General features: G+C 43.5%; 1 protein-coding gene across 2 annotated transcripts; it reads left to right on the top strand.

Annotated features, from left to right (window-relative positions):
• The first annotated feature begins 2,602 nt into the window (after window positions 1–2,602).
• On the top strand, window positions 2,603–23,875 carry si:dkey-183c6.8 (protein O-GlcNAcase). 2 transcript variants are annotated; one of them, XM_015946287.3, is made up of 17 exons: window positions 2,603–2,788; window positions 5,950–6,001; window positions 10,283–10,380; window positions 11,875–12,005; window positions 12,106–12,277; window positions 12,357–12,455; window positions 14,956–15,225; window positions 16,071–16,157; window positions 17,105–17,583; window positions 17,656–17,830; window positions 18,230–18,286; window positions 18,493–18,578; window positions 18,821–18,925; window positions 19,557–19,648; window positions 19,728–19,917; window positions 23,240–23,399; window positions 23,600–23,875. In XM_015946287.3, exons 1-17 carry the CDS (start codon window positions 2,749–2,751, stop codon window positions 23,734–23,736), a joined length of 2,430 nt encoding a protein of 809 aa, XP_015801773.1. In that variant the 5' UTR covers window positions 2,603–2,748; the 3' UTR covers window positions 23,737–23,875. The 2 variants fall into 2 exon arrangements, with proteins under 2 accessions (XP_015801773.1, XP_015801772.1); XM_015946286.3 differs by having other exon boundaries at window positions 23,237–23,399.
• Window positions 23,876–27,083: the final 3,208 nt, after the last annotated feature.

The following is a 27,083-nucleotide window of genomic DNA, read 5'->3' as shown; positions in this document are numbered from 1 at the left end:
ACAAAGCATTCAAAAACAATAACAATAAAGTTTTAAGTATCAGGCGTGACATTAAAAGCAGACGCTTTGATGCTCCACCTGAGAGTAAATCTGTAAGGCTTGTCACCAGCATTCAGACATCAATTCTGTTTGCTTCACAGCCAGACAGGACACGGTAAAAAAAAAAAAAAAAAAGGTTCTCCAATTTGTGGCAAAGGTCACATTTACCCAGCTGGGTCAAGCTGGGTCAGACAGTTACTTTTAAGTCCACAGATTAACCAAGGAGTCATGATGTCGGAAGAATATATCTGATTATCTGCTGCTGTTCCATCCCACAAGAAGGACACTTCAAGTTCACAATAATAATTAAATAATAATATTAACAAACTCTTTGACTTTATTACCGTTTATTATAATCATCATAAATAATCATTTGGTTAAGTATAAATGTATTTTAATTGCATGAAATTAATTATTATGCTTTGGGTATAATAATGATTACTATGGTTGATGACAGGAATGTGTGTTCAGCAAATCAGAAGGCCAGCTTCCACCTTATCCATCTAACACAGAGTTTATCCAGAGTAAACAATAACTGCCAACACATGTTTTTGACGCATGACCAAAGCTTTCTGGCTGAGAGGGGGTGTGTTCTGAGGTCTTTGTAAACTAACCTCCATCAGCTTCACGTCAGTTCTTGAACCAACACCGTCCTGAGGAGACGGGTCGGCCGCCCGGATCCTCTGCCAAGCTGTTCTGTCACACCGATAAGAATAGCTAATAAATGTAAACTGTAACCAGCTGACGAAAAACTCTTTCCAGAGTTATTGATTTCTTAGTTAAGTTGAGATGCAAAAACTCCTTCAGAGTTACAGACTTTGAGATGCCGATAGTTCATCAGCCGTGTGACCCACGGAGACAATCCAGGACTGATTTGGTCGCATCGAGGTCCTTCTACCATAGGTAAGGGTAGGAACGTAGATCGACCGGTAAATCGAGAGCTTCGCCTTCTGACTCAGCTCTCTCTTCACCACGACAGACCAGTACATGCCCGCATCACTGCAGATGCAGCACCAATCCGCCTATTGATCTCACGCTGCAGTTTTCCCTCACTTGTGAACAAGACCCAGAGATACTTACTTACTTCCTGCTCTTGCTCACCAGACAAACCTCCACCTTCATCTCTGACTGGCTGCATTTTGGAACCCCTATCCTCTGGAACTTCAACCTGCCTGTCTCTCAGCCTCTCCCTGGCCAGAACCACCTCCAGCTGCCCACCTAAGCTCCATGGATCTCCACAAACTCAGCTCCCTCCACATCTCACCTTCTGGATCTCAGTCCCAGGAAAATTCCTCTCAGCCCAGCTCAGCCCAGACCAGACCACTCCGCTATTTCCCCCCTCTCCAGACTGTAAGTCCTCCGCACAATTCAGATTCCCTGTTCCCTCCTCGAGTTGGATCTAACTCCCATCTGTCCACAGATTTCCTGCACCGGCTCCCGTTGTGAAGAACTTGGCTACGTTTATGCTGCTTCCTTGGTTTCCCTTTTAATAAATTCTTATTTAAACACTTTACCCTTGTCTCTAAGCTGATTCTGTATGTTGTGGGTCAGATATCTACACCACAACATGACACTGTTCTGGTGACGTGTAGCTGAGAAACACGTAGGATCAGTTATCAGGATTATCATTTCACAGATTTTAAGCAGCTACGTTAGGGGAGAGGAGATTATGTGGTGATGTCACATGCGGCGTGCCGATTTCTAGTTTGTAGTCATGCTAATTACGAACTTTAACAAGCTGATGAATCTGAAAGTACGTGACTGGCGTGGTCGAAACACCCATCATTACATTTCATTTGAATTGCAGTTCCACATGTGTGTGATCCAAGGCCTAAGGCAAAGCGGATTAGAAAATAGCATTTTTAGCCCTGTTGACTTGCATTCATTTTTTCGTTCTTACGGGGACCCAGGAGCAGACCAGAAAGGGAGGAGACTCAGGAGGCCCCCATTAGGAGACCTAATCCTGTCACAATTAAAGTCACGTATCCGGTCCATGGTAGGAGGCTCCCTATCATGGACCGGATACGTGACTGTAATGGTGACAGGATACTTCAGAATAGTGCTCCACCCTCTGTTGTTCTGGTGGGGAACTGTTTTCAATCACTCCCCAGGAAAGCAAAATGTCTCCTGTCACTGCGTGTGTGTCTCTCCCTCGCGGAGCTCACGAAGAAGTATAAATTAGGCTTTAAGCTCAATGCATGTGAGTTAGCAGCCCAGCAGTGTGACGTAGATCTGTCAGGCTTTTCTAACCCTACATTTTCACCATCTATTTTCTATCAGAAGCTAATGCAGCAGATAGGTGGAGACTATTCATGCTCAGACTGCATGAAAAACTCATCTAATTATTAATTTTATTTTCAGTGAACCACACCTTTAAACTGTACCTGTTTTAATGTCGTAAGTGGGCCATAACGACTTTTTACAACAGCGGAAACTTTACTTGTATTTAGATTTTGTTGTCTGATTGCATACCAGCAACAAGCCGCTTTTTCCGGAGAGCGCGTGAACGCAGCACAAGAGAATCAGCGATGTAGTGACCGGTGGTGAGGAGGAGGTGGATGAGAGGGAGACGAGGAAGCATGTCAATGAGAAGAATGAAGAACATGAAAATCCCCGGACACTGAGCTGGCGGACGGAGAAAGCGTGTTCCGTAGCTCGTTAGTGGCTGACCGGGAGCGGAGGGAGGCAGCGGAGCCGAGCAGGAGCAGAATGGAGGAGGAGAGGCAGTTCCTTTGTGGGGTGGTGGAAGGTGAGAGCGGCCGACTTCATTTATGAATGACCTCCCTTCCTCATCATATGTTTTTATTTTTCATTTTTTTATTGTTCTCAGTTATTTTAATTTATCATGCATTTGAAGACAAACGCTGTGTGAACGCTGTAAATGGGCGTGGAGGTGTTGATGAATATATTTATGAAGGCAGGAGAAGGATGGAGGTCTGTGGGAAAGGATGTAGGAATCAGCCAAGCCTGAAGTGGAGATGAGATGGGCTGCTGTCTGTAGCATGGTGCTCGGGTTTATTATGTTTATGTATTTAGCAGACGCTTTTGTCCAAAGCGACTTACAAGAGTTATGTGTTAGAAATAAGCAAGGTGAGGATGATGCTGGAGCACTACAATAGGAAAAGTGATGCTGACGGAGATCTGGGAACACTGACAGCCTGCTTATAATGATGAGGATGACAAAAGAAAGCCAGCATTCTCAAGCTGAGAAAAACAGATGTGAATAAAGAGAGCCACGACAATGCCTTTACAGGTCACATTTATTACTGGAATAATGAGGTTTTGATAATAGATTGTTGTCTAGATACAAATTCATTTTCTACCATATCTTATTGCTTTTATATACAACATGAAACATATCTACCAATACTGGAAAAATAACAAATAAGATTAATTGAAAGTTATTTTAAATCAGATGTTTCATCTAGGATTGTTTTAATATTTGTTAAGTTGACAGAATGATAGTAAAACACACCGGCAGCAAATAACACACATCTAAAATACAAATCTTGTTCATAGTTTTGACCCTGTGATGTTCCACAGTTACATATTTTAATATGTTTTTCTGTAGGTTTAATTTGCAATTGTTGATGCATCAGGGAAGAACAAAATGAAAGACAAACACATTTTATCAACATTAAAACCCATGCTGAGATGTCTTCTTCAAATGGTTAACAGATTGTTTATGCATGTTATAAACTAAGAGTTGCAGACATATTTATTTTATCGGTCTGTCTGAAGAAGCCTAAGCAGAAGTAAAGTCATGTTTTTAGTCATTTTGTGCAGATTTGCAACTGTATAGCTTCTTTATTTTCATTGGACTTTCTCGTTCTATTAAATCTCACTAAAATAGATCTCATTCTTTACTGGCAATTCTTTTTTTCTCCTGTCTCAGCCTCACACATGCACCCTAAAGCAATAAAAAAACAACCCCATGGGCATGCAGACAAAAGTGCTTAGATTGTATTTTATTTACTTCTCAGTCTGACCCATTTACACACACACACACACACACACACACACACACACACACACACACACACACACACACACACACACACACACACACACACACACACACACTTTTGCTCTCTAGACTTATTCAAAACACAAAGGGACACTGGAGATGTTCTCATTTCTAAAAATAGAAAACATGGCGGAGACTCTGTCTGCAGATAAATGAGGACACATGCAGCGAGAGGTGGCCGAGTAGGAGCTGAAAGATCTCAGCTCATTTTGTGTGGTTTGCAAACACCACACTGGAACTTCTACCCAGGCTATCTGTGATCCAAAACTAATTGTTCCTTTATGACCAAAAACAGCATTCTCTTTTTTATTTCTAAAAATGGTGAAGTAACCATCTTCTTATCGTTCTATTACAAAATAAAAAAACTTTTCTTTACCCTTTGTTTGATGTGGTAAAAAAAAGGCTGTATCCGGGGGAATCCTAAGGTGTTCCCTGGCCAGCTGAGAGACTTATGGGCCATTCCCATCTGTACCGGGTCGGCCCGGGTAGCGTAGGTTGTTTACATATCTGGGTGGCCTGGTATTTTTCCGGGCCAACCAAGGCTCATTCTTAGCCCTCTTCTCGAGGGGGTCTGCTTCAGGCCGACCAGGGCCAACACACCCACTGCTGACAGCAAATTCACACCTTCCATTAGAGCAAGCCTCTGACTGGTGGGTAGAATCAGCCCACATGGGCTTCAGACAAGGATGTGTGGAATCAACCGGGCCAGGCTGGGGCCGACTGGGGCTACCCGGCCCGGGCCGACCCGGTACAGATGGGAATGGTCCAGTAGTCCCTCCAACGTGTCCTGAATCTTCCCTGGGTCTCCTCCCAGTTGGATGTGCCCAAAAACCTCACCAGGGAGGCGTCCAGGAGACATCCTGACCAGAAGCTCGAGCCACCTCAACTGGCTCCTTTCAATGTGGCGGAGCAGCGGGTCTACTCTGAGTCCCTCCTGGATGACCGAGCTTCTCACCCTATCAAGGGAGAGCCCAGCCACCCTGTGGAGAAAACATTTTTGCCGCTTGTATCCGCGATCTCGTTCTTTCGGTCACTACCCATGGTGGGCGACGGTGGCACTGGAACTAAGTGCTCACCCCGTTATCGGAAGGTTGCAGGTTCGAGCCCCGCTCAGTCTGTCGCTGTCGTTGTGTCCTTGGGCAAGACACTTAATCCCCCTTGCCTGCTGGTGGTGGTTGGAGGGACCATTAGCGCCAGTGCTCGGGAGCCTCACCTCTGTCAATACGCCCCAGGGCAGCTGTGGCTACATCGTAGCTCATCCCCACCAGTGTGTGAATGTGTGTGTGAATGGGTGAATGACTGATTGTGATGTAAAGCGCCTTGGGGGGTTCCAGGACTCTAGAAGGCGCTATATCAAATACAGGCCATTTACCATTTACCATTTACCCAAAGCTCATGACCATAGGTGAGGGTAGGAACGTAGATCTACTGGTAAATTGGAAGCTTTGCCTTCCAGCTTAGCTTTCTCTTCACCACGACAGATCAGTACAACGCCCGCATCATTGCAGACACGGCAGCTCCAATCCGCCTATTGATCTCACGCTTCATCTTTCCCTCACTCGTGAACAAGACCCGAAGATATTTAAACTCCTCCACTTGAGGCAGAACCTCATCCCTGACCTGGAGAAGGCATTCTACCCAATCATGGACCCAATCATGTTTTCATTATATGAGTAACCATTAGGCTCCATCTCTTGCCACTCTTTATCCTATAAAATGTAAGCTTATCAGCACACATCTTGATATAAATAAGACTGAGTCATATTGTGCTGACTGGATGTTGATCAAGAGCACAAGTCAACAGGAATATTTTAAATGTGACATTCCAAAGCTGTTAGTAGTCCGGTCTTGTTTTTTCTCATTTAATATTTGTTTCCCTCCAGGTTTCTACGGTCGCCCCTGGTCTATGGATCAGAGGAAAGTTCTTTTTCAATGGTAAGCCTCCTGTCAATCATTTTCTTGCTGAATAATAATAATAATAATTTGTTTTCTGGCAACATTTAACCATCAATCTCTGCTCGTAGATCTTGTTTCAGCACATTTTTTAAATTTGCTTAAACGTTCAGTGATTTTTAATAGAACGTATCAGAAAATAATAGCTAATGAAATCACACGAGGTCAATGAGGTATTAGGTTAGGGAAGCTTCCATTCTAGAGAAAACAAAAAAAGTACTGCACAAGGTGAAGTCAGCTGCTAAAACAGTAAAATTTCGTTCAATTCCTCCTGTGTGATGTACGCTGCTCAACTCTGATTGGCTCGGTTAGAATTATCAGGGGGTGGGGTTATCTGAATAGGAGAGTTCCCAGCCGCATGGGGCTGGCTGATCAGGCTAGGCCTCCGGGGGCTGGAAAACCGGACCAAATCAGAATTGCAGCAGTAGTGAAAACCTTTCATTTTACAACATAGTTAGCAGTCTCACACCCCCTGACGGAGCTCTCCTTCACTACTGGTTAGCCAGAGGTTGCACACTTCCATGTCCATGTGGTCCCCACCCTCACACACACTTTCCTCTCTTGTTTAAACACTGTCAATGCCCAGTAATGAAGAGCATGCACAATTGTGCTAAGGGTAACAATTGTTTTTAGGTGTCTTTATTAGTTTTCACTTAACTAAATATGTAAAGTGAGCTGCCTGAACCCTTCTATAGGCTGCCAGGATGTTCATCCTCACAAAAACACCACTAGAACAACGAACGCTGATTATTGCCAAAGCAGCATCATGAAAACAATAAATTAACCAGATGCACCACTCCTTGCGTTCGGTTAGGGTCTAATACTCCACTGCTCTCCTGCCCCTGTTGCCACTGTAACCTTTAAAACCAGGAGAGACCCTGGATGTGTACACACCAAGCAAAGACTTTTCAGACGGTCACATTTACCGGCCGCTTGTTCTAACAGCGGCTGGATCTAGATTCTGATTGGTTGTTTTCTCGTCTAGTCCAGTTGGTTCTATTTTTCTGTTTGCTTATGTTTTCCATTTTCTGATTGGATTTTTGTTAATGCCAGTTACCATTGTCGCCTTTTATTCATTGACAGAAAGAATCTGTGAAACAGCAAAGCTGCGAAGGGTAAACCATGTTATAGCGAGGGACTGTTGTACTTTCTCTCTGAACAGGCAGCAGGCTGAATTTTTGTTCACATACTTGCTGCTGCACGGCATGTAGTAGTGGAGGATTCTGCTAGGGTCACAGTAAACTACTCAAACTGGAAAACGAGACGGGTTTGGGGGCTAAAACAAACATAGCATCGATGGAAGAGGTCAGTAACTGGGTAATTTTTAGATCACAGCAGAAAAAAAAAAGACAGCGGTCGTACACCTCTAAACCAGAGATGGAGTTACCACGGTGAGTTTGTCTCGCTCGTTTCATCAACTCCACCTATTAGTTACTCGGATATTGCAGCGTTCGGGTACATTGCATTAATTTCGGGGGGGGGGGGGGGGGGCACGCACAAATGATGCTTCGTTAAACAGCAAGAATATCAGAAATGCGCCACTGCACATCATAGCTTCACGTCTACATTTCATCCAAAACAGACAAAGCATCTGAAGGAGGGACTAAATGATCAACAATCCGAGTCACAGCTAAAAGTAACTCCATACTCAAAAAAAAGACATTAACGTTTCCTCAAAAAGACAAGCTCTTAATGTATGACTCAGCTCCCATCAACATCAACAGCAAAGTGACATCCAAACAAAGCGTCCCTTTTTCTTTTTATTTCAACAAAAAACGTGAATCAGCGAGGGGGTAAGTGTCACGAACATGCTGTTAATGCCTTCACCGTCGAAGAATGCAGCATTCTGTTTTCATGCTTACTCATTCTGCTCATGTGTTTTTGCAGCTGAAAGGAAACCAATTAATTTTTAATGTCGCACGAAGTGTATCTACAAAAATAAAACCCTTAAACCCCTTTTCAAAGCTGGAACACAGGTTTATAGTTTAGTAATTAATAATAAATGAGAGTCTGCTTTCTTTCCATAATAAAATCAGTGTAAATATAGGCTCTGGTCAAAGGTTTTAAATTATGCTAAACAGAGCGTCGCTGTGACGTGTGAATTAGCACACTGGGCACCGGTGTATGAAGACAAGATCTGATCTGCGTCAGAACCTCGTCAGCAGATGAGTGTGTGGGCTCCAGATTTATTCATAGAAAGGTTTTTGGGGAGTCTAGTGGAGCTGGAAGCGTAATTTACTTACTGCTGCTCAGGTTTGACAGAGTATTGCTGTAGATCTGAATACAGGATCCAAGTTTGTGTGTGTGTGACTGTGGGTTTTAGGCGTGTAGGTAAACTTGGCATTTTGTGGAGACAGCTCACATACCATCTGTCCAGGAAGTGACACGCAGAGTGAGAACAGCGCCGTCCTGCTGAAGACAAGAAAAGGGCCCAAAGACAGGAACATTAATGCTTGTTGGTGTGTGTGAATGGCCTTTCAGGTGCAGGTATTGTTTTGCTCTGAGCATGGACGTAATTTTTGGGGGGGACAGGGGGGACATGTCCCCCCCACTTTTTCCAAAGTCAAGTTTTGACCCCTGCACTTTTTACCATCCAAAAACAATATTAAGCTATATTAAATTGACACTGGTTGAGCTCTAGGACCAAGTGGAAAACAACCGTTTGTGTTGAAGCCTGTTTCCCATTAGAGCATACTGTAAAGATACCCCCCCCCCCCATGCCCCCCCCCCCCACTTCTAAAGTAAAAATTACGTCCATGGCTCTGAGTACTAGTTTGTATTTATAGTTCAGAAGCTTGTTTCCTGTAACTGATGCAGCCTTGAAGCCTCAACATCAATATGCAGTGAATCTGTTTTCTTCTGGTTTGTTTGTGCTGTCCTCCCGTTCTCGGACGGAGCCTTAACATTCCAACACAGATGCACTTCCTTAAGTGTCTCATTCACTTATTTTATCAATAAATGTGCAGCGGCCTCGGCTATGACTGAATGCCTTGTGAGTAGTTTTCTGTGGAATGAAAGCACACGCCCTCTTGTTTCAGGAGGTGAAGAAGTTTGTCTGAGAGATGGTGGTGGGAGAAACGGCAGGATTAGGAGTCTTACACATTAATATTTATGATATTCAAACATCTAATAGCACCACAACTCTTCCGCTGTCTCTGTTTGCTCTGTAACGTTTATGATCACTCAGGCCCAAGCATGTTCTGCCATGTTGTGAAGTTGCTAACGCTAATGGTTAGCTTCTACAAGGTGAGGCGTGCTTTATCTCCCCTGGAACGTTAAATCAATATAACATTCTGCAGTTGCATGTCAAGGTGGGCAAGGCCATGAATCCCTGTAACATGGAAGCGACTTACTTTTTCTGATCCAGTCGATTTTCTGTCTGTGGCTAATGCAGGCGACGGGGGTGGAAGAAAATGTTCAGGAGCTCATATTGACCAATGGCATTTCAAAAGAAGCAAGTTTTACAAAGTTTATTGATAAACAAGACCTTTGAAGAAACCACGAAAATAAATCTGGATTTTTTTCATTTGTAATACAAGCTTCGTATAAAAGTACGTTTTGATGAGTGACCTTAATTGTAACGAGAACCAAGATCAAAATAAATGTGGGTGCTTTTTCAAAGGTGCTTATTAAGGTCACCATGGTAACCACATGCCAGCATCTTTATCACCCTGATGGGGTGCTTCAGAAGACAAATCAGCAGAGAGGACAACCACTGTGTGATCTTTTGGAACAGTGTGGTTGTCAGTCTAGTAAATTTTTAAGTATCTGAAGTAAACGGCTTGTATTTGAAGTGTTTTATTTTAGAGAGATGAGAAAGTAAAAATAAAAACCATTAATTTCCATTTATCTAATTGTTTTTTATTTTTTATTTTATTATGATTGCCATCTTGGGTGGTTTGTCCATCGATATTTTCCCGTAGATTTTCATGAATTTAGAATCTCATTGCTTATAATCCAAAGCTACAAAGTGTGCAATTGAAGGTTTTTAATGTAAATATTCTCATAAATAAGGATGGGAAACAAGTAAAGTACATTTTACACATGATACTGCATCAAGAAGTCCCATTAAACATGTTCTCTTTTGAGCACAGTTCTGTTACATGGTTCTCTGTGTGGTTTCTGCCTTACTGAGGGTGGATCCTTATGCACTGAAGCACTGTGTATGGAAAGAACAGTTGAGAAGTAGATATTCTGATTATGTAGTCCTTTAGCTTCTTTTTCATAAGTTAAAACTCTCTAAAATGTTGCCACACCTTTTAGGATGCAGCTCTGGGGGCTGAACACCTACCTGTATGGTCCAAAAGACGACCTGAAGCACAGACTGTTATGGAGGGAAGTGTATTCTCCAGAGGAGGAAGGTAAAAGCCTCCTATTTATCCGTCCACCATGCTCTTTACTCATCCGTGCATCTTGACTTACTTTGGTGAAGCGGAGCAGCAGTTGGATAAAAGTCTAACTGACAAGCTGCCATAAAATGAATCAACTCTGAGAAAGTGCTTGGTGACTTTAAAAGCAATGAGTGAAATGGCTTTTTTGATGTTGTAGTGCACTACTATTTTATTACAACCATAGAAGAATCTGCAATTTTTACGCAGTCCAGTCTCTCATGTTTATATCATAATCGTAAGGAAGAGGAATTATGTTAGTTCATGCAAGTTTATGCTATGTGGATTAGATGCTTAAAACCTGCTGAAACTGAAGAAATACAAAGATGTCGTACAATTGTTTTCTAAAAAAGTCAATGGAAATAAAAAAGGCAGAATGAAGGCAAAACAGACAGGCAGCATATGACACATGACAACACATATATTTAGAATATCATATTTATGCTCTGTGACAGATGTTATATCTGACAGATGTTTTGTCATACTCTCAGGTTTTGTCATATTTTCCAGACTGTGATACTTCTGAAACTCAAATTTTGTTCCTACTTACTCCATTTGAACATTTTTGGCAGCTCTTTTCTGCTTTTATGGCAGTTCTATCTATTTTTGTGGCTGATTGGTCAAGAAAAACCTTCGACTTAATTAGTTGGTGTATGTTTAAAGCTAACATTTGTAACATTATGTTGATTTTAGCATGCTAACCATAATATATAACCATGAAACAGCACAACTATGCCCCCTGCTGACCAGAATCTGTATTTGAAGTCTTCTTAAAGTGTGAGCTGTGGTTTGTGTTTCCCAACTCGGTGTATAACTGGTAATGACAGTTTCAGTATTGTCCATAATTACGGTGCCCGTCTGGTGACATTGAGGAAAAAAATAACTTGTGGCCACGTATTAATATCTCGTGGGAATGCATTAATAGGTCGTGGCCACAAGTTACTTTTTTTCCCCTCATTGTCACCAGATGGGCGCCGAACATAATAATTACAGTTTTGATTTGTTTATTCTGTAATCAAATATGACCGAACAAAATAAATTATCTTTGGCAAAAACATTTGAATTACTACATAAATTTTAGCAAATTTTGAATATTTAACAGGATCAGATTTAGGATTAACAGAAGGTTTCCTGGCTGATCTTGCTCTGAGCCAGCACATAGAAAAGAAACTCTTGACTTCTAGCAGCTATAAAACCAAAGATAATCGTGATGCAGACCATCTTCAAATCCCCAGCAAGCTTTAAAAGACAGCTCGCTGAATGATTATTTAAAAAACAACAGGCAGTAAGACCACACCACTCTTCTGGCTGACCAATGATGCATCTAGTCAGAGGAGCTGTCATGCTGTTGCCATCCAAACTAAAATCCTCTTCTGTGCTTTATTCACCAGTTTGGTCAGTATGTGTGGTGTAGTCTCTCTTCTTCTTTATGATTCATTTCCTTCTCTACCTCCGTTTCTCTCTCAGCTCAGTTGCGTACTCTTATAGCAGAGGCTCAGTCCAGAGGGCTGAGATTTGTTTACGCTCTCTCTCCTGGTCAGGATATTGTCTTCTCTTCCTCCTGTGACCTCACGCTGCTCAAACGCAAGCTGAAACAGGTTTCTCATAACAGCAATACAACAGATTTCACAACCAAGCATGTTTATTCAGTCTCTTATAATAAAACCTCCTCTCTCTCTCTCTCCCTCCCTCCGTCAGGTCTCAGACTTGGGCTGCCAGGCATTTGCCATTCTCTTTGATGATATCGATCACTCCATGTGTCAGGCCGACAGCGAGGCCTTCACTTCATTTGCTCACGCTCAGGTCACAGTAACCAATGAGATTTATCGGTTCTTGGGGGAACCAGACGTCTTCCTTTTCTGCCCTACAGGTAGAACTCAAATCATGCAGACGTGACCAGATGGAGTCTACAGCATAAAACGTGTTTCTACCCCGTCTCTTTCCTGTAGAGTACTGTGGGTCTCTGTGCTCTCCGAGTGCCTCCAAGTCTCCCTACCTACAGACTGTTGGAGAGGACCTGCTGCCTGATATAACAGTCATATGGACAGGTGAAAATGACCCATTTGGTGTATCATTTCTAGTTAATTATTAGACTCACCATGCACACATGCAAAGACACGAGTGTGCAAATTTGTCACAACCTCCTCCACAACAAGTAGATGATGTAGGTGCACAATCACCCACATGCAAAAACACACCCGCTCGGGATCGCCCACACACTCTTTCAGTTTGTTTTATCAGTTCCATTTGCTTTTTTCTCTATTTCTACATCTGAAGCGACAGTTGGAGCTATTTGACCGTCTTAATGTTGTACAGTTGTTTTAAACAATCCAGAAACAGACACCAAAGAGTTGTCAAAAGAAAAAATGGGAATTGCTTTTAATAGTAAATGTGACATTCTGACAGGAAATCATGACAAAACACAAGGACCAATCAAGCTGGAGTTGAAGGACTGTGCAGACCATAAACCTAGGGAGTGGATGTACAGGAAATAAATGATTACTGAGTGGCGACAGCTGGCAAAGACACAAAGTGTAACACTAATGGGCTCGACACACGGGAGGCGACATCGCCTCTCCATTCATTTTCAATGAGACATGCGCGACAAAGCGATAATCGCGGGTCCCCCTCCTACTAAGCGAAACGCGAAAAACGTGCGTGTGAAATTTTGCACTCGTGCACGTGTCGTGCACGGATGACCCAGCGACGCGATCCCAGAAAGTTGAAACATTTTTAACTTTTCATCGCTGTCGCTCAGACGAGGACCAATCAACGGAGGGTTCATTCACTGACCAATGAGCGGACAGGATGCTCCGCACATCTCCGAGTAAACATGGAGGAGAAGTTGATTATTATTATGTTTTATAGTAAAATCAGAAGTAAGATTTCACATAACTCTAGCAGCACCTTGTGAAACATCATATCTACCACTTTATTAACTCTGAACCGCTTAAATAACCTTAATTCCCTCCAACCTGACACAGCCAAACAAAACAGCGGAAGTTTCGATTTCACCATGGAACAGAACGCGTAGACGGCTTTGCCGCTGGCCGCTGCCGCGGATCGCCTCCCGTGTGACAGGTAATAAAAGCGACAGCGACAAATTTCGCTGATCGCCGTCGTTTGTCGCCTCCCGTGTGTCGAGCCCATAACACTACTAGTCAGAAATTCGGATTCAGATAGGACGTCATTATTCCCTTGGGAAGGTTCCTCTGGGAAGTTCGTGTGTGGTGCCATTCTTCTGTGACAGAAAAGAGAATCAGTTTCAACATGAAACAAACACAGAAAAGGAAAACACAACATTAAAACGAGTAAAAATCAATTTGATGAGAAATATGAAAAATAGTGAACAGTCAGTCAGTCACTTATTCACACACATTCACACGCTAATGGTGATGAGCTGAAACGTTGAGTTATGACCAATCAGCAGGAGTTAAGCACAAGTCCCGCCCAGCGACCCTATCGGGCCGATACCGAGTACATTCATGAAACCCTAACCCTGGACAGTGGTCCTTTCAGAAGGCCTGGTCAAATGTAGACACACACACACATACTATGAAGTGCGGTAAAGTTATCCTGACAGTCCAAGTGTCCCAAGTGTTGACATCAACTGTTCAAGTCAACACAGTCTGTCAATTAGGAAAGTATCTTATGAACCACTGGATAGCTCAAGAGGTTGAGCGAGTTGTCCAGTAATGTTAGAAGGTTGCAGGTTCAACTCTGGCTCTGGACAGAGAATTCAGGTGTTATGTCCTTGGGCAAGACACTGAACCCCCCCTTGCTTGGTGGTGGTGGTCGGTGGTGCCTGTGTTTGCCTCGCCTCTGTCAGTGCGCTCCAGGGCAGCTGCGGCTACATTGTAGCTCATCACTACCAGTGTGTGAATGGATCAATGATACAAAGTAGTGTAAAGCACTTTGGAGTCCTCTGACTCTGAAAGGCGCTATACAAGTGTGGGTGATTAATCATTTATCATAAACTATCAGACAGTAAATTTAGGACTTATATCTATAACCTTTGGAGTCAAAATGGCCGCCACGGCCAACTGACCCTAGAAAGCAGAAAAGTGGCTAGAACTCAGTTTTACGTGCACTGAGCAGCATTTGTTCCTCTGTATCTTTGACCAGCTGAACACTAACTTTCCACAAGTGCACAGTGGTGGATTGTCGAATGCCCCTGTGTTGTAAAAGAGGAGGTCCTCCTGAGCAAAGGCGCCCAGCTGACAACTCCAACTTATGCAGCAGAACTACAGGAAGTATGCAAGGTTGCTGTCCTGTAAACAGTCGTCCTGTTTTTTCTGCCTCGTCAGAAAAAACCCTCCACTACCTCAACACATCAGTTTACTAATGTTTCACTGACGCAGCGCCTCAAACTCTCAAAGTATGACTTAATATTTAAATGATTGGTTTCTGTGGGAAAAAAACTTGATTTTTCAGATACTCGACTGTTTTGAAAGAGCATCATTAACTGGCAGGGATGTTAGGTGGACAGATTCCCTCGTCAGACCTTCAGCATTCTTGTCAATCTGTCCATCCTTCACTGTCTCACAGGCAGCAAGGTCATCTCCAGGAAACTGTCTTTAGACAGCCTTGCGGAGGTGGAGTCTGTCCTTCAACGACCTCCGCTAATCTGGGACAACCTGCACGCCAACGACTACGATTCCAGGCGTCTCTTCCTGGGGCCTTTTAAGGGCCGAGACCCTCAGATTAGGAGCCACCTGAGGGGCCTGCTACTCAATCCCAACTGCGAGTTTGAAGCTAATTACATCCCACTGCACACACTGGGAGACTGGCATCGAACTGGAAAGGAGGATGTGAACGGTGAGGGGACGGAAGGAGGAACAGGCTGGAGATGTCCTCCGTTTATAAGCTAATAATACCTCCACCAGACCACCTCATGGCGCCGCTACTCCATTTGCTTGTTGGAGAAATGTCTAATGAGCTCATGTTGCTTAGCAACTAGCACCATTCTTAGCCATTGGGCAGTAATTAAGACCCAAATTACTTCATAACAATCTTACAGTAATTGATCAAAGCTCCGTCTGTTAGCCTCAACAACACACTCATCATGCTGATGGCTAATAACCAGAAAAGCACCAGTACTTCATGTTTTTAGCCACTTGCAATTCAAAGGCGTGTTTTAGACATTAAATGTACACGTTTCCAAAGAGTATAAAAGACTTTACAGCATTGTTGTAAACATGTTACAGCTGTGTGTTACCATTTTTACTGCATTCCATGTGCTTTAACAGTTAAATGAATGGAACAGAGGTGTGTGTGTGTGTGTGTGTGGGGGGGGGGGGGTTGAACAGAAAAGCGCTGTGGCGTGTGATTTCCTAATGAATGGGATGCAGTAGAGGTGGTGATGGGGAAGTAATTGTGTGGTGGGATGAGGAAATGAAATATAGGAGAGGAAAGTCATTTTGTTAGGACGAAATAGGATGGAGGACAGGAATGATTATAAAATAAATGAGTGCTCTTTTTAGCCTGAAGTGTGAATGGTGATGAGGAAGTTTTTCTTAATACATGAAAGTTTGACTCCAAGCTTCATATTTACCCTGAACTGCATCAGAGTCTAATTATTCAGACTGCCTGAAATGATTTTCTCACATGAAGACAGATGATCCTGGGTGGTGGTGAATGAAACTGTGTTTTCTGTGTTCTAGATGAAGTGTGTGAGTATTGTCCTGAGAGAGCTCTGACTGCTGCACTCACCGACTGGATGGAGGAACTCAACCAGCCTCTACAAGCAGGTAAATATTAATTATGATGTTTTTCTGTCCTTCTTTAACCACAGCTTGTCCAACTTAGACATTTAGGCCAAGCTCTTGGTAGAGCACCTTAACGACTGTTAAAAGTAACATCCATTCTGCTAGCCTAATCTAATGTTGCATAGGTGATTCAGACATCAATCCATCCATCCAACCATTTTCTTCCGTTTATCCGGAGTCGGGTCATGGGGGCAGCAGCCTAAGCGAGGCCCAGACTTCCTTCTCCCCAGCCACTTGGGCCAGCTCCTCCAGGGAATCCTAAGATGTTCCCTAGCCAGCAGACATATATCTCTCCAGTATGTCCTGGGTCTTACGTTGGGTCTCCTCCTGGTTGGATGTGCCTGGAAAACCTTACCAGGGAGGCGTCCAGGAGGCATCCTGACCAGATGCCCGAGCCACCTCAACTGGCTCCTCTTGATGTGGAGGAGCAGCGGGTCTACTTTGAGCCCTTTCCCAGATGACGGAGCTTCTCGTCCTATCTCTAAATGAGAGCCCAGCCACCCTGCAGAGAAAACTCATGGGAAGATGTGCCGATGGGATTGAGGCTCCACCCACCCATCCTAGTCACCACTAGGCGATCACCTCTGTGATCAGTGTTGGTAGCCCACTGCTTTCCCCTCCTGAGATTTAGGTCTTAGTGTTTAATAAAACAACATATTTCCTGAGGGCAAGAATAACTGCTGGTTTCATGTTTACTTTGAACTTTGGAATCAGCTGAATCAGTTACCATGGCAACCACAGAACATTAAAACTAATGCTTAGCATTCCAAAGCCTTCTCTAGGCTCCATTAGTGGAACATTTTCCCTTTTCTGTTGTAGATTTGTTTGTATTTGATGAGACTAGATTGATTTAAATAAATATGAACTTTGAAGGTTTTTTAGCTGAACTTCTTGTTTACGCCAAAATTATGTTCGATGCATTTTTGTAGGTCGGCAGACTGCGAGAACAGATCATCGTGCCTCTCTTGCATCATCGCGCTCCAAAGCTCCTGACAGATCCGACTGTGTCTCTACCTTCAGAGCCAACGCTGCTGTGGCCAAACTCCCAGTCTTCCCACTGAACTCCAGCTCCCCTCCATCCTCTCCCCCCCTGGGAAAAGTGGAGAGGGAGGCACGAGAGGGGGAGAAAATGAGGTCACACCAGCAGCCCCATCAGCCCGGTCAGCCGCTTCCTGGATCCAGGTCTGGAGCACTTACAGGTGGAGGTCGGACACAGAAGCTCCCGGGTCGGGGTGTATGTGGTGGGAAGGGCATGCTGAGTGAGGCCCAGGTGCGGCTGCTGGTTGGTCTTCATTATCTCCCCCATGAGCACGGTCCATCAGCCCAGAAGCTGCTGCAGGATCTGACGTGGCTGAAAACAAACTGCCACCTGGTCGGCGCTAACGGCAAGAAGACACAACCCCAGAAGGTCAGTCAGGAGGTCACTTAGGTTCCTGTGATGAAACACGGATAGATTCAGACAAGTCCATTATGTCCTCAGGTTGATGAGTGGCGTGGACGAGCGTCCAGGTTCCTGTCTCTGTGTGAAGACATAGCACAGCTCCACTGCAGCGTGGTGGGCGGAGCCAACAGGGCAGTGCTGTATGACCTTTATCCTTATGTGTGGGACCTGAGGAACACCGCTCTGGTGGCAAAGGCCTTCATATGCTGGTTGGGTAAGGACACATGTAGGGTATTCACCAGCCTTGTTCAGATGAATGGGCTTGATGGTGGTTATGGTAGTACACGTGTCTCACACAGTACACAAGTAATGCCTAGTAATTCTAATAAAACTACTAATACTGCCCATTGAGTATTCTATACTAGTATGTTTGATCTGAACTCTAAACCTAATAAAGTCAATGAAACGTTGGAATTGGCAGTATACTTGGATACTCTATAGTACTTGTGTGCACCTCACCAGTGTGCTGCTTTCCTTTTATTGTATTTTTAAGAATCCAAGTAATGTCATTCACCATTAAGGAAATGTGTGTGATTGAAGGGTCTGAACAGGTTCTATTATCAGAGCGGAGTCGTGATCATATCTGAGTGACTCGTGTCTTTATGTCCATCAGATGGGCGGGTGATGAGTGACAGCTCCAGCCTCGGCTCCTGGAGGGACTGCTTTCACTGTGAGTCAGCCGGAGCTTTCCTCTATCTCTCCTTCTCTAAAAGTCAGAGTAAATCAGTTTTCTATACCTCTTCTATGGAGAAGGGAATATTATGGGGTGAACCAGGCATGAAACTGAAAAATGTTAACTTCAACCAAAATCGCACATATTGTTGTTGGTATATTTCAGTTGTGTTGCTCCTGGGTCCATTCTGCTCTTGTGATTAGGGTGTGGGAAGGCTACAGGAGAGGACCTGTCAGGTGTGGACTCAGAGCCATGGGCGTTCAAAGGGGGCGTGTCTGGGGAAGTGCAGGTAGAGTCTGAGAAATGCTGGTTGTGGCATATTTACGCACTCATATTTTAGATTTCCTCATTTCTGAGTAAACTTTGTCAAACCCAGCCCTAAAACCTGTCTGGTGTGTGTGTGTGTGTGTGTGTGTGTGTGTGTGCGTGCGTGCGTGCGTGCGTGCGTGCGTGTGTGTGTGTGTGTGTGTGTGTGTGTGTGTGTGTGCGTGCGTGCGTGCGTGTGTGTGTGTGTGGTTATGTTTTGCATAGATGCTCCTCCCAATAGGCAGCAGCAGTGAACTCTTCACCCATCCTCCTCCTCTCTTCCCTACCTCTCGCCTCTACAACATCAGGCCCTACCACAGCAAAGACAAGGTAGATGAAACCATGACAATCCCATCTCTACAGGGAGAAAGGTGTGTGATGGTGTATTGTCCCGAGAGTGAAACGTGTAATAGCTGAAGCCAGTCCAGTTCCAGATGGCTGTGACATAATTGGACCCATGAGGCCGTTTCTCCTTTGGGGACAGACGAGCTTTTCCACCAGGGGTTGGGGGTGTCAGCAGTGCGTGATCAGTCATTGGCTATGCAATCGGGAGAAGGGTGGTCCTCGTCAGAGAATGTGAAACGGAAAATATTGCTGTCAGTTTTTCACTCTCACTAACATTGTGTTTCTGACTTGGTTTAAAGCTTGTCATCCTCCTGAGGGTCCCTAGTGGCCTGGGGTCCCCGAGCAATTACCTGCAGTACGTTGGAGCCTCTGAGCATAATGTGTTTCCTGAAGGAAATTTTATTTTATTGTTTCTAAATATCAAGTATCATAAAAGTAAGAACTTAAGTTAGAGAATAGTTTAAGTTCTGTAAATCTCCTGGCTGCTGCCATAAAACAAATTAGCAAACAGGACCATGTAGGGCTCAGGCTAGCACCCTCCACAATAAAAGAGTCAGAGCAACCCGGTTAGTCAAAAGTCAGTAATAGGTAGTGTGTGCTGCTGCTGTGTTTGTAGGTGGAGCTGTATCGGATGGTTCGCCAGCTTCACCTGAGGACTCAGGGTGGTCAGGAGTCCAGCACGGCTCACCCAGATGTCATTGGAGACAGGTTAGTCAGCACAAAAGAACAACTTTCTGGTGTTTTCTCACTGAACTTGTTAATGTTGGCACCTCCTTTTATCCTCTAGGTGTCTGGGCCCATGTCTGGCGCTGAGCCCCGAGTACAGCTTCATCCTGGAGGATGAGCTGGGTGTTTGTGGCTGTGTGCTAGGTATCTCGGACGTCCGCTCCTTCGCCAAACGGTGCCAGGCCAGCTGGATTCCTGCCATGAGAGACAAATACCCACCAAAAGGCACCAACACACACACCTACACACAGGTGAGGCACAGAGCATGGTGCGGCACAATGAACTCATTAAATGAATTACATGCACGTGCGTACCGGTACCGATGTTTGAAGCAGAACTGCTGCGTCATTTTTAAAGGAGCAGAACGAGGCATCAGGAAGATTCGTGCTCACAAATGCTTAGACATATCTGCACCAGCTGGGCTTCTCTGTCATCATTAATTAGTCAGCGGGCAGATGGTCCACATAAGAACTCAAAACAAGCATCTTAGATGGTTTAAAGCTATTACCGGAAATCCTCTAATACAGGCCCGGGCCTGTATTTGACTCAAGCTCCAGGTCTTTATTGGAAGGAGGGCCAGAATTAGAGGCATGCCTCTATTTCTATTTGAGCAAAATGAACTAATGGTTCGCTGGAGTTTTTGACAATTAAAATTGCGCCCACATTTTCAAAGTTAAACACATTTCTTTTAACAACGGTAGTTTCTGCTTCAGCCCTCTCCCCCCTCCCCCTGCGCAGCGGCCACAAACTCACTGATGCGCCTGCAGCCTCTCAGTGTTCCTGCTGCTCTAAACATTAAAATAATTATTTCATTTTCTGTTCCTCACTTTGGTTAAATAAATCACACACACACACACACACACACACTCCTCTGTTTGGTCTCCTATCTTATTACAGCCCACCACTTCCAGTCTGGGTTGTAACAATCTGCAGACAGATTTCTGAGTATCTCCTCCTTTACACAGATCCTCACTGAGCCATGTACTGTGAACAAATAGTTTCTCCATGATATTATCCAGCAAGGTCCCGTTTTTGTCAAAACAAGGGTGAGGTAATGAAAAAATAGAAATATTTCATTAAATTAACATTTAAATTATTTATATGCATCATTAAAATAAAAAACATGTTTTGAAATATATAAAGTGCACCAAACTTGACTCAGTCCATTCAACAATTCTAAATGGACAATTATGTAACTCATCAATTAATTATTTGAAAGGATAATTTGTCAATTAAATGCTGAAAAAAAATAAACAATACATTAATGAGGCAAGAACGTTTTAAACTTGAACATACCTACACCCACAAGTCTATTTTTACCTGGAGTCTCCTCTCAAGAGTGGCTGAAGTAATATTACAACTTTGACAGAATACAAATTCTCTCTCTCTCTCTCTCTCTCTCTCTCTCTCTCTGGAAGCCCCACTCTAAGGGCCTTTGCAGTGTAATAGTGACTCATATATTGTACAACCACAGTCATAAAGTTTTCAATCAGTAGTTTTATTTCATTATGTATTTTTCTAGTATCACAAAAAATATAATTTTATATGGTTAAAACCATCTAGCTCATGTGCACTTTTTAAAACACTGCCCAGCCAACATTCGGACGTTTAATTACATTTGAACGGTCACAACTGTAAAATAATATCACAGGAATTAGGAAAAAATAATATGACATCTACTCTAATGTCCTTGCCTGGACTCGAACCTGGATCCTCCAGGGGGAGAGTCACCCGCTCTCCCAGCTGAGCTATGACAACAACTACTGAATATCAGATTTTTTATATAAATATAGCTCCCATCATTTTGGTCCGACAGGAAGTCAATGGGCCAATGAGGTAGAGGGTAAAGTGCGGGGTAAACTAACAAATCAGAGGACAGAGAAGATCTGCCACAGGCCACGCCTGCAGAGTCCCAAAACCCCTTCACAGCCGAGCGAGCGGAGTCAGAAATCGAGCGGAGAGAGGCTGCCGCGCGCGCACGTTTTCCTCTGCCGTGTGCTCGTTGGCAACGCGCGCACACAGGTTTGTCACTTGTGCACATCCTTGTGCGCTCACAGACACAGTTTGCTCCCTCTCAGTGCACAAATGACCTCTCGCCATGTATATTTTCACTCGCGAGTCCCGTTCACATGCGCAATGTGGACCCAATCCGCGTGCACGGGTTGTGGCACTGGTCTGACGCCATAGACCTTCCACTAGTGTACCTACCGTAACCACAAAATGGTTGATTGCAGTTTCTGGTCAGCAGAGGGCGTCAGAGTTTCTGCCTCAAGAACCACTGAAATCAGTTTGAAAGCAATAGATTAAAGTGTAAGCAAACTCTTCAGTACTGCTGGATGCTGCTGGACGGATCGTAGTAAATGTTTCTGAAAAAAATCTATGGATGTTCATCCACTGATTTCCTTCTGGAGTTATTCCAATTTAAGATGGCCACCACAGCCAATCAAATTTAGTAAACTGACTAAAAGGGAAACTTGCTGAAGCAGAAGCTAAGAGCAACTCATAACACACAATATAAAAGCTAACAGTAGGTGTGTTTCCATTGTTGGAACCTCAGGGTAACTCTGGGAGGGGGAAATAGATCGGGCGATACGATGAATTCCGCCCGTTCAGGAATTTACATCAGCCTATTGCATCATCTTTGGCAGTGAGGGATGTCATCGATCAGCACCAAACATAATCCACAGCAGTAACATAACATTAAAAGGTTTTTTCCATCGAAATCCAGCATAATTTAATCCATTTGAAGGATGAGAGCAGTTGTCTGATGTGAAATGTGGTATTCAATGACTGATAGAAGCTCAGTTGTTTTATGGCGCTCGGTGACAACAAAGCCTTGCTGTTGTGGGGGAATCGGCTGCGTTTTTCTGTGTTGGGAGTTCAGTGACGGCCATTTTAAAGCAGCGCAGTTCTTCATGAGCAACTCTTCTACTGTAGCTTTACAAATGCCAATTGTTTTGGACGACGTCTGCTGATGCCCGTTCCTGCTGAGTTACATCCAATCGGTGTGAGTTAACCAAAAGTTCTGCCAAGCTACTCCACCAAACATCTCCTCTTGTTCAGTTACTCCAAAAGTTCTTGAAAAACAGCTGTTAGATGGCCCGGTGAAGTGGAGACACGTACATGCTGGGAAGTTCCTGTAGTGGAAACACGCCAGTGTGTGAGGCCATTTGAGGTCTCAAGAAGGCAGCAGCAGCTGTGAGCAATGTGCTGTATATGTGTAAACACACTTGTGCTGCTGACTTTAAAGTCCCATTAGTTGTCACACACACAGGTGTGTGTGCGAAATTTGTTCTCCGCATTTGACCCATCCCCTGGGGGAGCGGTGAGCTGCAGACACAGCCGCGCTCAGGAACCATTTGGTGGTTTAACCCCCTAATCCAACCCCTTAATGCTGAGTGTCAAGCAGGGAGGCATTGGGTCCCATTTTTTCAAAGTCTTTGGTATGACCCGACCAGGAATCGAACCCTGATCTCCCAGTCTCAGGGCGGACACTCTACCACTAGGCCACTTAATAAGGTATCTCTTCTGTCATCACATTCTCAGAATACCTGTCTGCTTCTTTTTAAGCAGGACCTGATCCGGCTAATGGAGGAGGATCAGGGGGAATACCCGGACTCGCTCCTCTATCACTTCCCCTCCCAGCTCAGATTGGACGCCCTGCCTGAACTTGTGGACGTCAGTGTCAGCCGAACCCTTCTCACCGCCCTCCTCACTGCTCTCAAGGCCAACGGTATGCTCAGCACTTTTTCATGTTTGACAAACGAGGAAATAAAATCCTGTCTGGGCTGGTGAGAAAATCATTACAGGGTTTAAAATCTGCATTGGTGCAACTATGTGTCACACCGATGTAACAGGTCAGAGCTAAAAATACGTTCAACAATGATCAGAGGACGAACGGCTCACATATGTGTTATATGTTTCTATGTGCAGGTTCTCAGGGTGTGTTCTGCGAGGTACAGCCTACGGACCATCAGAGGCTGGAGTTCTTAACCAAGCTGGGCTTCCTGGAGATCCTCAGGGGAGAAGCGAGGAGCAGGGAGGGGGTGGTGCTGGGGAGGCTGCTCTGAACATATTTAAGATAAAAAAAAAATACATCATATCTTCACAATGTGGTCACAGACTGGAGCTCCTTCCAGACATGAGACGCTTTATCCAACAATCTGATTAAACATTCAGCCATTGAAGACCTGATGTTTCAGTAGAAATGTTGAAGTGATGATTTTCAACTAAGAACTTCTTCTGTCGTTAGAAAGTGAAGCCATGATATTCTGATACCACTAGCGTGGAGGAGGTGGTCTAGAACATAATGGGGTTGGATTCTAATGCATGCGGTTAACTATGGTCTGCATTTACATAGACATCATGTTTTAGTCCTTAAACATTATTTAGTGAATAACGGTTTTTGAAATGCGTCGTGTTCTCACGTAGACAACCGTAACACCACACTAACAGTGATGGCTGCTAACAGTTTTTACTTGGCAAGCAAACTCCACGTGCACGTTTCACTAGCCAGCTCCTGTTTATGGCATATCTGGTTATAGTGCTACAGTGCCACCTACAGGCCTGGCATAGACGCTACAACATTTGTTCATAATGTCATAAAATTTACATTCTATTATCACAGGCTTTGGGCAGTCTCTCTCTGTTGCTTCTTCATGAGATGTTGACTAATCACAATAATAGCCGTCAGTTAAAAATTTGTTTTCACTCAACCTGATTGAAGAAATGAGCCTAGATGATTTACTAAACAACTAAGGGGGTAAAACGCTGAAACTTTGGTAACGTCATGTGGTACAAACTATTTTCCAACGTAAAACCTGCTGTTGTTAAACAGATTAAACGGGAAGTGAAGCACGTCTGAAAGGAGCTACAAACACTAACATTTTACACAACTGTTGCACTCAGATATAAATACCTAAATATCACCCAAACACACAGAACGATGCTCTGGACACCGTGTGGAGTGTGACAGAGACCACTGAGCTTTAAATAAGACTCATGAGACCTTTTTTATTTTCTGAGGGACAAATTCAGATTCCTTAGAGTGAAAAATCAAGATGAACCCTAGGATTTCTGAGCAGTTTACAACATGAACTGATGTTTTATTCTTTTCAAAGAGCCAACTTCAGCTCTGTTTATTTCTCATGTTTTAGATGGGTTACGGTTAGGGTTGACTGAAGTTTTAGACGGGAGCAGAGCACTTGATCCCAGGAGAAAAACCATGTCTGAAGATTGTCAACCATTTGTGTTTTAAAGTGAGCACATGCTAATTTTAAGAGTTTGCAGACATTATTTAGGCTCTGAGAGCACAAAAAGCAGAAAGAGACTGTTTAAACAGGACCTGACTCCTGAGGTGAATTAAAATGTAACAACTCTGTATGACAGATTCAGACACCGTGAGTTTACTAAATCCCGTTTTTGCCAGTTCACATGTGAAACAGGTTGTGTTGCACATTTGTAATACCCACTTGTAAAATGTGCTATGCTAATCTGCTTGTAGCACAATTTCCCCATCTTTGTATCAAAATACAGTTTCTAACTGGTCTAATCAGTTCTCTGATGGATCTTGTGCTCCAATTCCTCAGATTTGATCGTAAAAACTCACTTTTTTATTTTGTTAAAGCAGAAATCTGGAGTTTTTTCTCAGAGAGCACCATCTAGAGGTGGTAGAACGCACTGCACCCCAAGCCACTCCCGTACTTTTGTGATTACAGCTGAAAGCATGGCCACTCATTCCTGAATAGCTGACCAACTATTATTCTCGTATTATGTTGTTTGACTTTTCCATAACACATGTCACTGGGTCTGCATCAGTCCTGGTGTGACTGCAAGCGCTCGCACCTGTTCTGTGGCCAACGCCTGCACGTTAGTGAATGTCCGACGCTATTGGCTAATGCTGAGCAGCGCTCAGTTACAACTGCATGTGGCTCTACCGGACGGGGGGCAGGCTTAGTCCAAATAAAATTGTCTAAAATTGCATCACTCTTCAGGGTCAGACTATCACTTTTACTATTTGTAAAAAGGGGAGAAACTCCAGATCACTGCTTTAATATAGAGATCTGTTGGTTAGATGATCCTAAAACACCAAACCCAGCTTTGACCATTTACTATTGTGTTAAATGAATGTTTACATGCATGGACATCACACAGCTTTATTTCGGAGCAGGGTTACGTGTAAATAAACATGAGCAAATCGAATTTTAATTGCATGCACTCATCTGGAAGCTGTTTATTTTTAGATGTAAAACGCGTAGGGACAGGTGAGAAAGTCACAAAACTTATGCATGGAGAAAAAAAAAAGATGAACACCAGTATCCCACTGGGATGAGACTGTTAGCAATAAACTGATGCTTGATTTAAAAAAAAATCTTAAATTATGTTCTTATTTTATTTCTGAGGGTTCTTAATTTGTTTAATTGAGTAGTGTCTTGCTTTCATGTCGCTGGAATTTTGAACATGACTTCTACTGTTGCGTCAACATGGATCCATTTCAGTTTAGTTTTCAGGAGTTAGTACGTATAAAAACATAACCTTATGGCAAATGGAGACTCTCTGTGACTAAAATTGCCACAAGAAGTGTATTTTTTGCAAAACACAATTTGCCCTCACTTGACCCTGCTGCATATAAAACCTGTTGCAAATATGTTTCATTTAGTTTGGCTAAATTGTATTATTCACTAACTAGTCACAGCCCAGTGAGATACTGACTTATGCAACCCAAAAATGTAACACACACATACACACACACACTTCCTGTAACAATGTTTACACCTGGTTAAGCTGGTTTTAGTGGGGACCGCTGCCTTGTTTCACAAAAATGACACAGCTGTCTGACGCTCACTGCGAGTGTGATAAAAACACAAACAGTTGCGTCATTCTGCCTTTATTAAAGCTTAACACACACACACACACACACACACACACACAGAAGCACAACAGCACTCACCATCAAACCTTTTAACTGAAAGTATATAGGACCATGAATGTTTCATTTTGGTCTAAAGACAGTTTGTGCATCTGTTTGTATTCAAACTGTTTTTGCTTTTTATTACAAATATCCTCAACCATTGGAGTGAAAAGCACTTTTTATAATTAAGTATCATTAACATTTTCTTTGAGGTTCTTTTTAATAACAATGTAGAAAAATAAAAACAATAACAAACAGAAATGCATGATGTAGAACAAAACGATGATGAAATGTGTTGTCACTGCATCTTTTAAGGAAAATGGTTTGAAAGTTGTTTTTCTTCATTGTGATAAATGACAAATGTGTGTACATTTATGTGTGTCAATCGTGGCACGATTATTAATAATAGTATTAATAATTTTAACTGGAGACCCATGCAGCTGCTTAATGGTTTCAGCTTCCACCTGCACGGAGCTTCTCTTCTACTTTGGGTTTACAACGGTGCAA

This window comes from Nothobranchius furzeri, chromosome 2 (genome assembly GCF_043380555.1).
Source record: "Nothobranchius furzeri strain GRZ-AD chromosome 2, NfurGRZ-RIMD1, whole genome shotgun sequence".
Lineage (NCBI taxonomy): Eukaryota > Metazoa > Chordata > Actinopteri > Cyprinodontiformes > Nothobranchiidae > Nothobranchius > Nothobranchius furzeri.
Note: the sequence above shows the minus strand (reverse complement) of the source record. Positions and strands in the feature narration are given on the sequence as shown.